General features: G+C 37.9%; 1 protein-coding gene across 1 annotated transcript in view; it reads left to right on the forward strand.

The window, feature by feature from the left end:
* Window positions 1-15,948, forward strand: part of LOC127570424 (phosphatidylinositol 5-phosphate 4-kinase type-2 alpha) — a 172,478-nt gene that overhangs the window by 89,538 nt on the left and 66,992 nt on the right. Inside the window, exon 3 of the mRNA XM_052015995.1 lies at window positions 1,616-1,712. Coding sequence (XP_051871955.1) covers window positions 1,616-1,712 — 97 coding nt within the window. The remainder of the gene's footprint in view (window positions 1-1,615; window positions 1,713-15,948) is intronic.

Below are 15,948 nucleotides of genomic sequence, written 5' to 3' on the forward strand. Positions count from 1 at the left end.
AAGAAATTTCTATGCACCTGTTTTAAATGACTGTTCCCTTGTTGGTGACTGTCCCCTGTAAATACATCTCAACCTCTGCTCTGTCAACACCCTTCGGGTCTTGTATGTTTGAATAAGGTCGCCCCTCTTCTAATCTCCAAGGAGTACAGACCCAAAGTATCTAGTCATTCTTGATAGGACAAAGCTTTCATCCCAGGAATTAGCCTCATGAATCTCCTTTGGATTGCTTCCAATGCTACTATATCCTTTGTTAGGTAAGGGGACCAAAACTCTGCACAGTATTCCAGATGTGGCCTTGTCAACATGCAGTACAAATGTAACAAAATGTCTCTATCCTTAAACTCCGATCTCTTCATAATAAAGGACAACATGCCATTTGCTGCCTTAACTACTTGTTGGATCTGCCTGCAAGCATTACATTATTCATGCAGTTAAACACCTAGATCCCTCTAAACATTGCTCATTTGCAATTTCTCTCCATTTAGATAATAATCCTCTTACTGAAGTACATTAACTCACACTTTCCCACACTTGCCAGGTTTTGTCCAATCACTCTATCTATATCCTGTTACAGAAACACAATGTCCTCATCACAACATGCCCTTCCACCTATTTTTGTATCATCGACAAACTTGGAAACCTTGCATTTCATTCCCTCCTCAAAGTCATTAATGTAAATAGTAAACAATTGAGGGCCAAGAACTGATCCCTGGGGTACTTCCCTAGTTGCATCCCTCCACCCTGAAAAGGACACATTTATTCCAACTCTGTTTTCTTTGTGACAGCCAGTTTTCAATCCATGCTAACACACTTTGCCCAGTACCTTGTGCTATTAATTTATGCATTGACTTATTATGTGGAACATTGTCGAATGCTTTGTTCAAATACAGTACACCTGCAGATTCCCCTCAATCAGTTCTCCTTGTCATATCCTCAAAGGATTTGCTCCATTCTTTCAAAAATGACTTGCCTTTCATGAAACATTGACTAGATTTGATTATATTCAGCTTTCCAAAATAATTAGTTATTTCCTCTTTGACTATTAACTCTAGAATCTTGTCAACGATAGATGTTAAACTGACTGGCTTATAGTTCCCTGCTTTCTGTCTCTCTCTTTTTGAATAAGGGAGTGACACTGGCTGTTTTCCAATCTCTGGTACCCTCCTGGAATACAATGAAAAATTACAACCAAAGGGTTCATTGTCTCTGCAGCCACTTCCTTTAAAACTCCAGGTTGCAGGCCATTGGATTTTAGTGATTTGTGCACCTTACATTAGTGACTTGGAGGAGGAAATGAAATGCAAGGTTTCCAAATTTGCCAATGATACAAGTATAGGTGGAAAGGCACATTGTGATGAGGACATTCTGATCCTGCAACAAGTCACATGAGTTTCTCTAATATTTTATCCTTGTGATTGGGATTTTTACAAGTTCTTCCCTTTTATTTAAAATTAGCCCATCTGTTATCTTAGGGACATTTGCAGTGCCCTCCATGGCAATCATTATCAACACTGCATCCCTTTTTAAAAGTCTATTTTCTTCCCTTGTCATTAGTTGGAATGACTTTACTGATATATATACAATGCAATCTAAGAGATTTTATTTTACTTACCAGGGAGAATATGCCCAGTCACTTTAAGTTTAAGGAATACTGCCCTATGGTCTTCCGAAATTTGAGAGAGAGGTTTGCAATTGATGATCAGGATTTCCAGGTAGGTCACTTTGTAATAATTTAATAACTTTGACAGGGTTTCATTTAATAACTTAGGGTTTGGGGGAGAAAAGCCATCAAATGGATTTTCATTGGTTTATATACTTGTATAAATATTCAAAGCACAGAATGCTAAATGAAGTTGAACTCCAATCACAAAGCAAATGTGAGTTGGATGACTTGGAAGCTATTTATTAATTCTAAGGTTAAAATTGATCTTTAGTGCTGAGGACCCTAATAGTTAATCACATAACCATGAAGCAGTATTGATCATTAGTTTTGCCAGTGATTCAATTTGTTTTAATTCAGCAATTAATTTCACAATGCCTACAAGTTAGGAAAAATAATGTGGTTATATTTATGAATAGTATTTGCATTGATTAAATATTAAAATTCTTCAATTTATTGACTGTCACATTGTTAATGATTGATTTGGGGTGAACCTAAATGTGCTTAATTTTGAAAACAATTTTGGCATTCAAGAAAATGTAGTCAGAGAACCTTAAGTGTTTATAATGTAAATAAAAGCGCTGTTCCACTGTTCCAAGTTTCAACTGCTTTTCCAAACTTGCAGTAATGATTTCTTTGAAAGTTTTGATTTAGTGACTGCAATCTACTGTGACGTTATATAACCTGCAGTGCGTTTGGTCTAATACTATATTGTGCACAGTTACCTTGGTATTCTTGATGGTTTTGGATGATTCTTTTGGTACTATTACTATGCAAACACCATAGAGCAATTTCCATGGTATTGTTTGTAACTATGCTTGCTGGAAGAATGGGTTAGGACGAAAGTCTGCTCTCTGGTCCATGCTCTTTTGCAACATGGCAAACACAAGTTCATAGAATTTATCTTCCTATTCCTAAATCAGAGAGGTTGGCGAAACCATTAGGATCAGGGATGGTCCCTGATTCACACTGCAAATATTATTTTGCAGTGCTACAAATGTATTTCAGTACAGTTGGAATAAAAATTTGTTAATTTCATTTGTAACTGTTCAGCATTTTATTCTGTTTTTTTTAAAAAAGTCTTTTTTACATTACAAAATGGAACAAAGCAATGGATACTTTACAAATGTAATGAGTTTCAACCTTTTTCAATGTATTTTTAAAGACTTAATTTTCAAAATAAATTAATCATTGAAAGGAAAACAATGCTACTTGCCAAAGACTGTCATTAGCATGCAATAAAATGAACAATTACAGAAACTTAATGACTGATGGAAATCTGTAGTCAATGACCAGCAATATTGTTAATCTCCACCCTTCATGTAGCTGATCTGCTGCTGAAAAGCTTTTGCATACTTCAGTTAACTCCATACTAATCTATTCGAACACTTTTGTCATTTACCTCCCATCTTCCAATCAGTCCAGAAACTTGAGCTCATGTAAAACCCATCTGCTTATACTTGAGCCAAGTCTTCCTGAATCAATTCCCTACCCATCTGCTGACTTACATGAGTCTATTATCTACTTAAGCATGAAAATTTCAGTGTTGAAGATTGTTTGTATCTCCTGGGCCACGCCTGCCCCACCATCTCTGTAACCATAAATTTCTTCAACTCCTAGACTTTTGCGTACTCATTATCTCCTTTGCCCCATCATTGATAGCTGTATTATCAGCTATATAAAGCTGGAATTTCCACCTCAACTGCTCCAACTCTCTCTCCTTTGCTAGGACCCTACTTAATCTATACCTCTTTGACAAAGTTTAAGGTTAGACCTTCTAATATTTCCTCTTTGGCTTGGTATCCATTATTAACTGACTATAGTTTTGTCAATTGCCTTTTTCCATTTTGAAGGTTCTGTACAAGTGGTGTTATACATATGTCAGCCACTTTGGGGTCATGTGTGCAATTTCACTTTGGAAATGCGAAAACCAATCTAGTATGGAAAAGTGCTTAGAAAAACATGGCAAGGACAGAATATTCGAAGGACTTGAAATAATTTTTAGGAATTGTCATTTTTTTCCTTCTGGCTCTAGTTAAGGTTTAATCAGTTGTAAATGTGTGTAATTAATTATTCTGCCCTTTTGCAATTCTTGTTTAGTTTAACTTTTGCACTTCGAGAAAAATTCCAAGTCTTTTCCTGTCCAGAATGATATCATTAAATATTGTATGGTATATTTTCCACATTATCTTAATTAGCGTTTGTAGGTTATTGCATCTGAGTATTAATTGAAAGACTTTCTCCCCTTTTTAGCATGATTAGACTGCAGTTTTTTCTTTTTTTGTCTGATTTTATTCCCTTGTTTGAGAAAGTCTCAATGCCAAGTACATATTTTATAGCTCTGCAATGGAAGATGTAAGCCAAAGTTCAATAAAATTGAACGCCGAAATAAAATCAACACAAAATTAATGTGACGGTATAGTTATGTTGATTGCTGGAAATTGTACAAAACTTTGGGGAAAATACATTTAGAGAAATCTACTAACATTGCAGAGCAGATTTTAATATGAGAAGTAACCTGTCAAGCGAACAATGTTGAATTATATTGCAAAATGCAGAACTTCATTGCTGCATAAGTTACATACCCTTTTGTCCATAAAAAACTTGAGTCAGATCTTCTGAAAATTTGCAAGCTGCCTGAGTATTCTCCTGTGAGCTGGCCTTTGCGGGTGGACTCCAGTCCTTTGAGGCACTGAGTTGCACCTGGTCTTTCTGATCGGTTGACCTCATCCTTGAATTTCGTCGTAGAAGCAGAGGGAAAAGGCTAGAAAATGGCTGGAGATCAGGAGGGCTGGGGAAGCAGAGAGAAAAGGCTGGAAAATGGCTGGAGGTCAGGAGGGCTGGGGAGGCGATGACGTTGCTTCTGCCTCTCATACCACTAATGTATCTCCTGCCATTCAGCAAACCAACTGCCCTGACTCTCATAAGTACTGTCTATATTGTTAGTAGCAAGGATTGATGATTCAAGGGTCAGGAGATGTATCTGGCCTGCTGAATTCCATGTGGATACCCAGACCAACAGCATGGATTAAGTTGGGAAATTGGTAAGTGGCCACAGGCAGGCACCTGAGTCTTGCGTACGGTTTCCAATCAGGAAGGACCATAAGTATCAGCATTATGATGGTAACTGTCAATCTGGCCCCTGATATAAAGTTTGGTGATCAAGCCAGGTTGTATTAACAAAGTAAATAACAAATGAAGTTCTTAGACATGAATTCTGGATCATCTGTCCTAACAAAAACAGTGTTTCCAATATGAATGCATATTTAATATAAAAACAAAATCTAAGTGCATCTAAAAATATTTATACTAAGTTTTCCTCCTGATTTCTGTAAACTCTCCTCTACATGTAAATTAACCTATCTCCTCATGTTCCAATCACACACTCAAGGTCCTCATTCTGCCCCATTTAATGGCATTCCCTTAAATTACTGATTCCAATTGCCATGAATTGCTGGCTCAAAGCATGGATCCTTTGAGTTTTCTTGTGACCCTTTTATGAATCCTAGAGATCTGTGTGAAGATATAAATACAGACATTTAGCTCATCCTTCAAGCAAGTTTCTAGATTCACCTTCCACCCATGCCCACCATGGCACAGATATCCAATTATTTCCTAAAGACATACAAGACTTTTACCTTCACTGCTGAAAAATCTTATTCATGTGTCAGTCACTTTGTCTTGTGAAGCTTCCAACACAATTTGTCTTTTATTTGTTCCTCATCTTTTCCCATTACCAACTGGATCTTTTAATGTGATGAAATACTTTACATCTCCCATCAAAATTTCTATATATGGTAATTTTGATGGGATCTTTTAACAAGCCATTGTTTCTCTGATCTTTCCACATGTCAATTCTGTCACTGGAAGTCAATCTTTGGATCTTTCTTGGAATCTCTCCTTGGCTTGAACACTGAGATTCTTTCCTTTTTGTCTTGGGACTAGAATTATACAGAGCTGGATGCAGTTTAAGCTGAACTTTGTCCACATTGTGCTCTTTTAGTGAGGCTTTGTAGTTCATGGTTTTCTGTGCTTGATGGTATGCCTGCAGGGTTTGTACTTACTGATTTCTAAGTTTACTAAGACTCCTAAATTACTTTCAACTTCTTCATTGACTTTTACACACTACTTTTTTAATTCAATGTGCAGTACTGATCTGACACAGACTTTATCTGTTGTTAATCCTGCTAGTATTTTTTTTCCTAACTTGTACTATCTGATACCACCTCTTGTTCTGTTGCCTGCCTGAGTTTCCTAACTCAACTTAGCATTTGAACCCACCTCAATATAATTTCTTTATTTTCTTTTCATTAAATAACACCTAAGTGTCATTTGAATTCCCTATTGGTTTACATGTAACCGGTATCATTCTGTACAAGTCTTTCAGAAATACTCTTTAGAAGTCAAGACACATTGAGGCATTGTTCATGGTTCATTAGAAATGTATATATTCCATTTAGAACGTCGTTTCCTCAGAAAGCTTCAAGGATACTGATTAAGCAGAAATTTCATATCTGAACTTATATTCCACTGTTCATTAAATTATCATCAAACAAATGTTTTGAGTTTTCTATTCATTTGATTCCATTATCTTGCACAATATTGATGCACATCTTCACACTCTGTGCAGTGAACTGGTATACTTTCAAAATTTTTAATAAAAACTGGACATTGTACCAGTAAATGCATTCCAGAAGTTTTGAGTGCTGGCAGTAGGAAATTTTCCATTGAGGTTCTGCAAACATACTGAATTTGTATATTTTTCCTGTTTATAATCACAAATGTAAGTAACATTTTTTCCACAAAATGAAGTTAAGCTTTTTGGATGAAAAGCTAGATGGTCACTGAGTTTAAAATAATTGTAGATACAAGTAGCTAAATACCATTTGAGAAGGAGATAAGAAACTCTGAAGTTAGCAATGCCAACTACATAACTATACAAAGGAGTTTTAATTAGTGAAATAGTAGTATTGCAAATTCTGTGATAAAATATTTAAAGGATCACAGCCATTTGTTATTAAGTACCCAGAACTGGTAATAGCTTTAAAAATGATTTCCAGGAGATTATGCTAGCTAACACCTAAAGAGCTGGTTTTTAAATAAGAAAACCCTTGCTGTTTTCGTGGTAGCAATCTGAACGTAAACTAGGCTATTAAAAACTTAAAAGAAGAATAATATCTTCTGTAGTAATGTAAAAAGCAAAAAAAATGAGTGAAAGCAAATGCGAATCCCTTATGGACAGAGTCAGGAGAATTTATAATGGGAAATAGATAAATGGCAGAAGAATTAAACAAATACTTTGCCCATCTTCAAGGAAGAGAAGAAATCTCCCAGATATACCAGAGAACCAAGGGTGCAGTACAAATGAGGAAATTGGTATTAGTAAAGAAATACTATGAGAGAATGTAATGAGTCTAAAACTGATAAATCACATGGATTTACATCCCAGAATTTTGAAAGGAAGGGCTATGGAGATGGTGGATGTTCTGGTTATCATCTTCCAAAATTCTGTGGATTCTGGAATAGTCCCTGCAAACTGGAGAGAAGCGAACTTGACCCCGCTATTTAAGAATGTAGGAATAGAGAATAAAGGGAACTGCTGACCTCTTAGCCTGACATCAACAGTAAGGAGGCAATGAAGGCACAAGAGACTGCAGATGCTGGAAATCTGGAACAACACACAAAAAGCTGGAAGAACTCAGGACATGATATCAAGGCACTCATGAAAATAATTATATGGTTGGGCAAAATGTTCTCTTTTTTTGTGTATAGACAGTCATGCGTAGTTAATCTATTGGAGTTCTTTAAGAAGGTGTCCAGGAGAGCAAATGAAGGGTAAATGAATGATATGGTGTATTTGTATTTTTGGAAGGCTTTCCACAGGCTCCCCCCTAGGAAGTTGACGAACAAGGTGAAAACATGTAAAATTGGTGGTAATGTGCCAGAGTAGATTGAGAACTGGTTGACAAAAAACAAGGAATATGAATAAAAGTCCTTCTCAAATTGATGGGCCGTGGCTAGTGGTGAATCACAATTTACAACAATTGGTATTGAGGATGGCTTGCTTAGACTTTAGTTTCATGGGTCTTGAGGTAACTGATGAAACCAAAAGTGGGGACCACAGACTCTTCCATAGATGGAGCAGGAGGGTCCTGACAGGGCAGGTGGATGGGTAGTTTGTAGGGCTGTGCACTCATTCAGTTGCACACACAGGGCTTTTGTATGTTTCTGATGCATGGTTGTGAAGTTTTCAATAACCTCCACTTTGGCTGAGGGGTTGGGAATTGTTGTTGCTTAGAGGAACCTACTCATACAGAAGGTTAACATTCAGATGCAGCAAACAATTAAAAAGGCAGATAGTATGTTGGCCTTTATTACACACAGAAGGAAGTAAGTTTTATTGCAATTGTGTAGGGGCTTGATAAGACCACGCATGAAGTGTTACATGCAGTTTTGATCTCGTTCCCTAAAAACAATATACTTGCCATAGAGGGAGTTCAGCAAAGATTCTCTAGATTTGTTCCAGGGATGATGGGTTTGCCATATGAGGGGAGAGAGAGTGGATTGGGAGTAGATTCTTTAGAGTTTAGATGAATAAGAGGAACATACAAAATTCTGACAGGCTAGCTGCTGGCTGAGCAATTTAGGACCAGGGGACACATTGTAGGAATGAGAGTCTAGGACTGAGGGCGATGAACCTTTTGGAATTCTCTATCCCAGAGTGCTATGGAGGTGGAGCCATAGTTTTATTCAAAATTATTAAATATTTGGGAATCAAATCTAAATACAAAGAAGATCTAACTATGATCTTGCCAAATGGCATTGTAGGCTTGAAGGCTTACATAGCCCACTCCTGCTATTTCTTATGTTCTTTTTTGTAAGGATTGTGGCAGTTTTGTTCTGGGTGTTCCCAGAAATCGTACTTTGACTTGTAACTGACATGCGTAACTAACTAACCTTGCTAGACTAACACCCACGGTGAGAATTCAACAGCCTGAGCCCATAAAGAGGGAATGCCTAAGATCACAGGTGTGTGACATGATGCACCTGATTTGGTGCTGGCTGTAGTTCAATACAAAATAAACTGCTGTAAGTCATGACACCAGCTTGAATGAACCAAATCATCTGAGCTTTGCCACTGAACATCAGGAAATGGATTAAATGAGAAGAACAGCAAGCATCTATAAGCTGCTGGCTATTAGTGATGGAAGTGGCTCACAACTGAGGAGAGAAGTCCTTTATACTCATTACAACACACAAAAGAAGCCATTTGGCCTATTGAGTCCATACTGGCTCTTCCCACCCCAACCCCCCACTCTGTCCCTGTAATGCTGCAACTTTATTTCTCTCATGTACATGTCCAATTTTATCTTGAAAACATTTAATCATCTCTGCTTCCATCAGCCTTGGAGGTAGAGTGTTCTAGGTCATTATCACGCACTACATAAATAAAGAAATTCTTCCTGCATCTAAATGTTAAATGTTTGCCCCATTGTCCACTGACACTTAATGGATATAGTTTTTTTATGTACATCTTATTTAAACTTGTCATTATGCTGAATACCTCTAACAGATTTCCCCTTCCCCTCCCCCTTCTTTGCTCCAAGCTATGATCCATCATTCTTGTAAATTTTCAGGTAAAGAGATTTACTCTATCGAAGACTATCAAATCCTTTGTACTGACCAGAGCTGATTGCAGAACTCTACATTTCAATTTAAAAGGTCCAGGAGATATTCAGCCTTTGAGTTTCTCTGAGAGTCAACCCCACAAGTTTCTAGATATTGTTAGAGAGCAACAGAAAGTGCAGAATAGCCCTTTGGTGGAACAAAATGAGAGAGGGGCAATAATGGTCATATCTGTGAGGGAGCATCTTAAAAAGGTCTGAGGAAAACTAGGATCTACTGTATTAAGCAGGTCAGGGTGACATGGGATTGTCAGGGTGACTAGTTTTATTTTACTACTTGTTGGTACTCAGTGACAGGGTCCATACAAGATTGTTCCTGAACAAGTGGAACCCTAAAGTACATTAAGGAGGGCAAGGTATAAATTATTGTATTAGCCTGGTAAATCTGGAGAGAGATCAGGAGGCCTTGTATCCTAAGCACAATCTCTGTAGAAAACTCAAATTTGAGGAACCAATGAAGTTCACTGGGTCGAAGAACTAACAGCATGACTGTTATTAAAACTAATAAAAGTTAGTCAAAAGAAATGGGAAGTTTTTAAACTCTCAACCAGGGACATCTTGTGACTAAAATCATAGCTTAACACATCTGAGGATAGCTGTTTTAAGTGCAATTCTCACATCAGATCCCAGAAACAAAGTGACAGGATGTCTTGTAAAAGAGAACACAATGCTCAATTGAAAGAGTTTAACAGCAAGTTATCAGACGCTATAGTTACAGTAATTGTACCAAAACTGGTGGGTCATGTAATTTTTGTAAACATCATAGAAAATTAAAATAATGCATTCAGGTTGGATGTTTAGCCCACGTTCAGGTTGGATAAGTTAATTTAACATCTGGGTAGATACCAGTCTTTAATTATCCTGGACTGTATGAGATGGTATTGGAAAATTCTGCGGGAGTAAAACTGGTCTTTGAAACAGTTATAGATCTGCAGTAGAGCTTAGTGACGCTGTTTGAACGGCACAGGTATCCTATCATTTTCATTAGCTGATCGATCAGATGTAAAAGCTTTGTGTTCAAGATGCTACCTGGATGATATCTTAATCGGCAGCTGAGGAATCCAAGCAACAAGTTAGAGATACTGGATAGTTTAAGGGGAAGAGAGATGCCCTTTGGTTTTCAGAGGTGTGCTACTTAGGCTTTATAGTTGGAAGTCTGGCTAAATGAGCTGTAGTTGATAATGCAGAGACCATTAGGAAATGCTCCAAGTTAATGATGAAGAAACAAGCAAGAGACTTCAGGATTAAAAATTTATCCTACACTTTGCCATAGTGAATCTTTTGACAGTTCTATTCCAGAATTAGGATCCAAATATAGTTAGATGGATCAAATATCTGTCAATCTCATCAATGAATATATTCAACAATTCCGCATCCACTGCTGTCCAGGATAGAGAATTCCAAAGATCTGCAGGTCTTTATGGAAGAAACACAGAAATTTAGCATGCAGGTACAGTAGGCAATTAGGAAGACAACTTAAATATAGAGCGAAAGGATCATAGAAGTCTTGCTGCTGCTGTTCAGGGTGTTGGGGACACCACACTTGGAATACTCTGTACAGGTTAACAAGGTGGGATATACTAGCATTGAAAGTAGTTCAGTGTAGGCTCACTAGGTTGATTGCTGGGATGACTTGTGAGGAAAGGTCAGGCAGGTTGGATCTTTGCTTGTTGGAGTTTAGAAGAATGATAGGTGATATTGAAACGTGCAAGTTTCTGAGAAAGCTTGATGGGGTAGATGCTGAGAGGACATTTCCCCTAGTGGGGCAATTTAGAACCAGGAAGCTGAGGAGGAGTTTCTTCTCGAAGGGTCATGAATCTTTGGAATTTTGTATGCATGGCTAACTTAACCTAACACCGTGATTTCTTATCTGTGCACCAAAACTCTGAGCATTTACTTTGTCCAAATGAGGAAAAGAATGACTTGGTTGTGAATTGGGTTTTTGTTGCCCCCAAGCCATGTGCCTTTATGGTTGAGGGCAAAGCTCAGTGTCCTCCTTTATGATAGACATTTCTTAGCCTTATCTTGTTGCTAGCTGAAGGGATAAGTTGCAGGATGAGAGAGAGCAAGAGGATGTGCGAGCCGTAAACTTCTGAGAGTCTCTTTGCTGTGCGTTTTTAAGAAATTGTATGGGATATTAAAAACATTAAGGCTAAGTAATTAAAGCTTTTTAAATAATTGTTGATCTTATAGGAAGGATGTGGAGGCGTTGGAGAGGGTGCAGAGGAGATTTACCAGGATGCTGCCTGGATTAGAGCGTATGGAATATGAGGAGAGGCTTAAGGTGCTAGGGCTTTATTCACTGGAAAGGAGGAGGATGAGGGGAGACATGATAGAGGTATATAAAATATTGAGAGGAATAGATAGAGTAGACAGCCAGCGCCTCCTTCCCAGGGCACCAATGCTCAAGACGAGAGGGCATGGCTTTAAGGTTATGGGTGGGAGGTTCAGGGGAGATGTCAGAGGGAGGTTTTTCACCCAGAGAGTGGTTGGTGCATGGAATGCACTACCTGGGGTGGTGGTGGAGGCAGATACATTGGACAGGTTCAAGAGTTTGTTGGCTAGGCACATGGAGGAATGTGAGATAGAGGGATATGCGGGAGGAAAGGTTTAGATAGTGTGAGGGTGGTTTGATGGATGGCACAACATGGTGGGCCGAAGGGCCTGTTTTGTGCTGTATGGTTCTATGGTTAATTGTCTTTTGTGATAAGAATGATCCTGAACCTGTAAGGATTAAAAATAGGCAAATAGTTCTGATAAAGACTTTAACTATGCCAATCTCTAGGTGTTGTGGAACTGAAGTCATGTGTACTAGAACAATTTTGCTTTTTATTTCAATTTGAAACTACAGTATCTTTAGTTTTGTCCATCTTATAGAAACATAGTATGTTCACAGCACATAAGGAGGCTACCCAGCCCATCCTGTCTGTCCCAGCTTGATACCAGAGCAACTCAACAGTTCTGACCCTGGCCCCTTCTACATAGCTTTGCAAATATTTCCTCACCATGTATTTATCCCTCTTGAAGACCATCCTATAAACTGTTCCCCCCATCATATAAGAAAGCAATGGCCCTAACACTGATCACTGGGGAATACCGTATGTACCTTCCTCTACTCTGAATAGCAACCATTCACCAAACCTCTGTCATCTATGACTTGGCCAATTGCCTATCCATGCTATCAATATCCCTCTTATACCAGGTGCTTCATCTTTGCAGCTAAACCTGCTATTATCCAGCATCTTATCAAAAAGCCTTCTGGATATCTGTGTTCACCACATTGACTGCATTACCCTCATCAACTTTACCTGTTACCTTATCAAAAAATTCTATCATGACTTCCCCTCAACTAATCTGCACTGGTTTGCTTCAGTTAATTCATTTTCTCCAGGTGACTATTAATTCTGTACCAGATCAGTGTTTCTAAAAAGACTAAACTGACTGGGCTATAGTTGTGGGGCTTCTGGCTCTCCTTTTTGAACAAGGGAGTGACTTTTGTCACTCTCCAGTCCTCTAGCACCAACCCATATTCAAAGAGCATTGAGATTTATGGTCAGTGCCTCTGCAAATCCTTCCCATATTTCCCTCAATATCCTGGGATGCATCCAATCTATTCCTGGCGTCATATCGACTTTAAATCCATCCGACTTTTTTTAATGCCTTCATGCTATCAACTTTTAGCATATCCACTGTCTCAACTATTTCCTCCTACACTTTCACTTTGGAAGCATCCTGTTTCCTGGTAAAGACAGATGTAAAGTATTCATTTACTACCCTACACTGCCGTCATCATCCATGTGCAAGTTCCCATTCTTATCTCTAATGGGTCCTACTCCTCAATGTACTACCCATTTACTATTTGAATGGCTATAGAATATTTTTGGATTCCCACTTATGTTGGCAGCTAATCCTTTCTTGTATGCTCTCTTTAACTAACTTAATTTAGCTTTCAAATCCCCTCTGATTTTGTAATCAGCCTGGTTCTTGCTGGTATTTACAACCTGATGCTTATCATAAGCAGCCTTTTATTGATTTATTTTCCTATATATCTCCTTCCTCATTTAGGCACCTCAGAATTTGTGTATTCTTTCTTTGTTCCTCAGATTGCCCAGGTATTGTACCTGGGCTATCTTCAAAAGGATGACTTTAAAACATTCTCATCTCCTATATTCACTTTTCATTCATGTTCATATTTATTTTAGTTCTAATTAACGTGAATAGTTACAAGATGATGTGTTATTATTTCTGATGATATGGGTCATTACGGCAATTTCGTGCAAGGTGAACTCATATAATTAGGTCTGCAGAAAATGCTGCAAATGTAGGTGTATTTGGGATGTGGAGAGAAAAGCAAAGTGAATGTTTCAGATCACTGATCTGTCGTCAGAACACTTGGGGGATTTAATGAAAGGTCATTGATCTAAAATGTTTTCCACTTCACAGATGCTACCTGATCTGCAATGCATCTCCAGTACTTTTCTTTTAATTTCAGGTTTCCTGCATCAGTATTTTGCCTTGTGTTAATTTTGTCTACGACACAGGCTGTTTGTTTATACATCTGATATGTACACTAATTCATTTTGATTACATATAGAAATTAATGATAACCTACTCCAGTTGATAGTCAAACATTAATAGACTTTGTGCTATTTGGTAGTTGTTTGCATTTTATGAGGCAGGTAGTATTGCATCTATTTTCTGATGTTTGACTTTATCTTGCAGCTGATCTTACAAGACTAACACCTCTTGTGAATGCACTCATGAATATATCAATTAATTATAATTTGAGACTATATTTCCAATTTGTGAAAGATGCTTCAAAATTATTGAAACTTTGTGGTTTATTTGTTTTTACATTATTTCACTCCTCTGAAAGACGAAAGATTTATGAAATCTGGGGGAAAAAAGTTTTTCTCTTTTCTGCTTGTTTGAATTAGAGCTTTGAATGTTGTTTAACAAAGTACAAAAAGAGACGTGATGTTAAATTGAACTTCGTTTTAAAATAAAATGTGAAATAAACTCTTCTAATGTTTCTATTTAATTCTAGTAAACTTCATCCAAATCCAGTCATTGATGCTAATTTGTTTTGATGTCATTTGGTTTAAGTACAAGACCCCTTCCAAATAGTGCACAGTTCTTGTCTTTAAATCCTCATTTCCTTGCCAGCCTTGAGTATTTTCTGTATTGTAAAACCTGAAGTTATTTGTATTTTCTATTTCAAATAAAAGCTGACACTCAAATCAAGATCTGTATATTGTTTTATAGAACGCTTAAAGAGCCTGTGCTCTATTGTGTGGAAAGCTTGCTACTAACGCAGGTGAAAATGAAACTGCTCCAGATCTTCGAGATGCACTTTATATGCTTCATATTGAAGAATCATCTGTATCCAGAAGAAGAATTAAACCAGCATACAAGACTCTGGGTGCTAATAATCTGAGTCATTGAAGTTTTCATTTTTTGGCCAGACCTGGTGGATGCCACAAGTTAGATTACCAGTGAACACATCACAGAAGAAAATGGATAAAGACCAAGAAGGCGAACGAGAATGAAATAAAGGGTAGATAACGTGAAGGATGTCCAGTTGCACAACAGTGTTTGCCACGGATGTAATTGCTTGATTGCAGCTTGTGTAGTAATGAAGTAGATGATGACTTTTCCTCTTGTATCCAATTTTGTTAGAAGAGGAAGATGAAGCAGTTAATGGTGCTGCGTCACAGCTGCAGAGACCTGGGTTTGATGCTGACCTTGGGTGCTGTCTGTGTGGAGTTTGCACATTCTCCCCTTGACTGCATGGGTTCCTGCCAGGTTCTCTGGTTTCTTCCCACATTCCAAAGGCATGTTGGCTACAAGAAATTAGTCCTTAGTGTAGGTAAGTGGAAAATCAATTAAAGGGGAGATAGGTGAAAGAGAATGAGTTGTAGGACAATAGGGAAATTAAGAGGAGGAATGGGATTGATGAAATTGCTCATTTGGCAGCTGCCATGGACCCATCGCGCTTAATAGCCTTCTCCTCTATCTTAATAAATAAGAATGACTTTGTATATGTTGAAAGGACTTTTTCCTGTCATGAGCAAATCGACAGATTATTATATGGTCACAGCAATTAAATGAAGATGCATGACAAGTTAGGAATTAACACATACAGCAGCTTTTCTGATTAGAGTGAACAGAATTGCTCAATTTCTGATGCCTTTCAGAACAGTCTATTGCTAGTATTTTTAAATCTAAACTAAAACAATTGGAATTCCAGTTATCTATACAAATTACCAGATTCCAGGCGCACGGTCAATGGGAGTAGGAAGTGATTCCTCTCAAAGATCAGTCACCAACCCCAGCTAGCTGAATGGAACATTGAAATCATTGGTTTCTCTGCAACTCCATTGCCTGTAAACTAGTTTCTGTCTGACTCGGTGAGCATGGTTAGAAAGAAACCATTTTGCTTCTGGACAGGCAAGAAGAATTGAGATACCATTACCATACTAAAGGTAAACACACAGTGACTGTCGTCTTGTCTATTATATCATTAAAGTCAGAAAATCAGCAAGTGAGTTTGGTACTTCAAGCTTCACCTGGGGGAAATTAATGGACTGTAGATAGCCCATG

This window comes from Pristis pectinata, chromosome 5 (genome assembly GCF_009764475.1).
Source record: "Pristis pectinata isolate sPriPec2 chromosome 5, sPriPec2.1.pri, whole genome shotgun sequence".
NCBI classification, from domain to species: Eukaryota; Metazoa; Chordata; class Chondrichthyes; order Rhinopristiformes; family Pristidae; genus Pristis; species Pristis pectinata.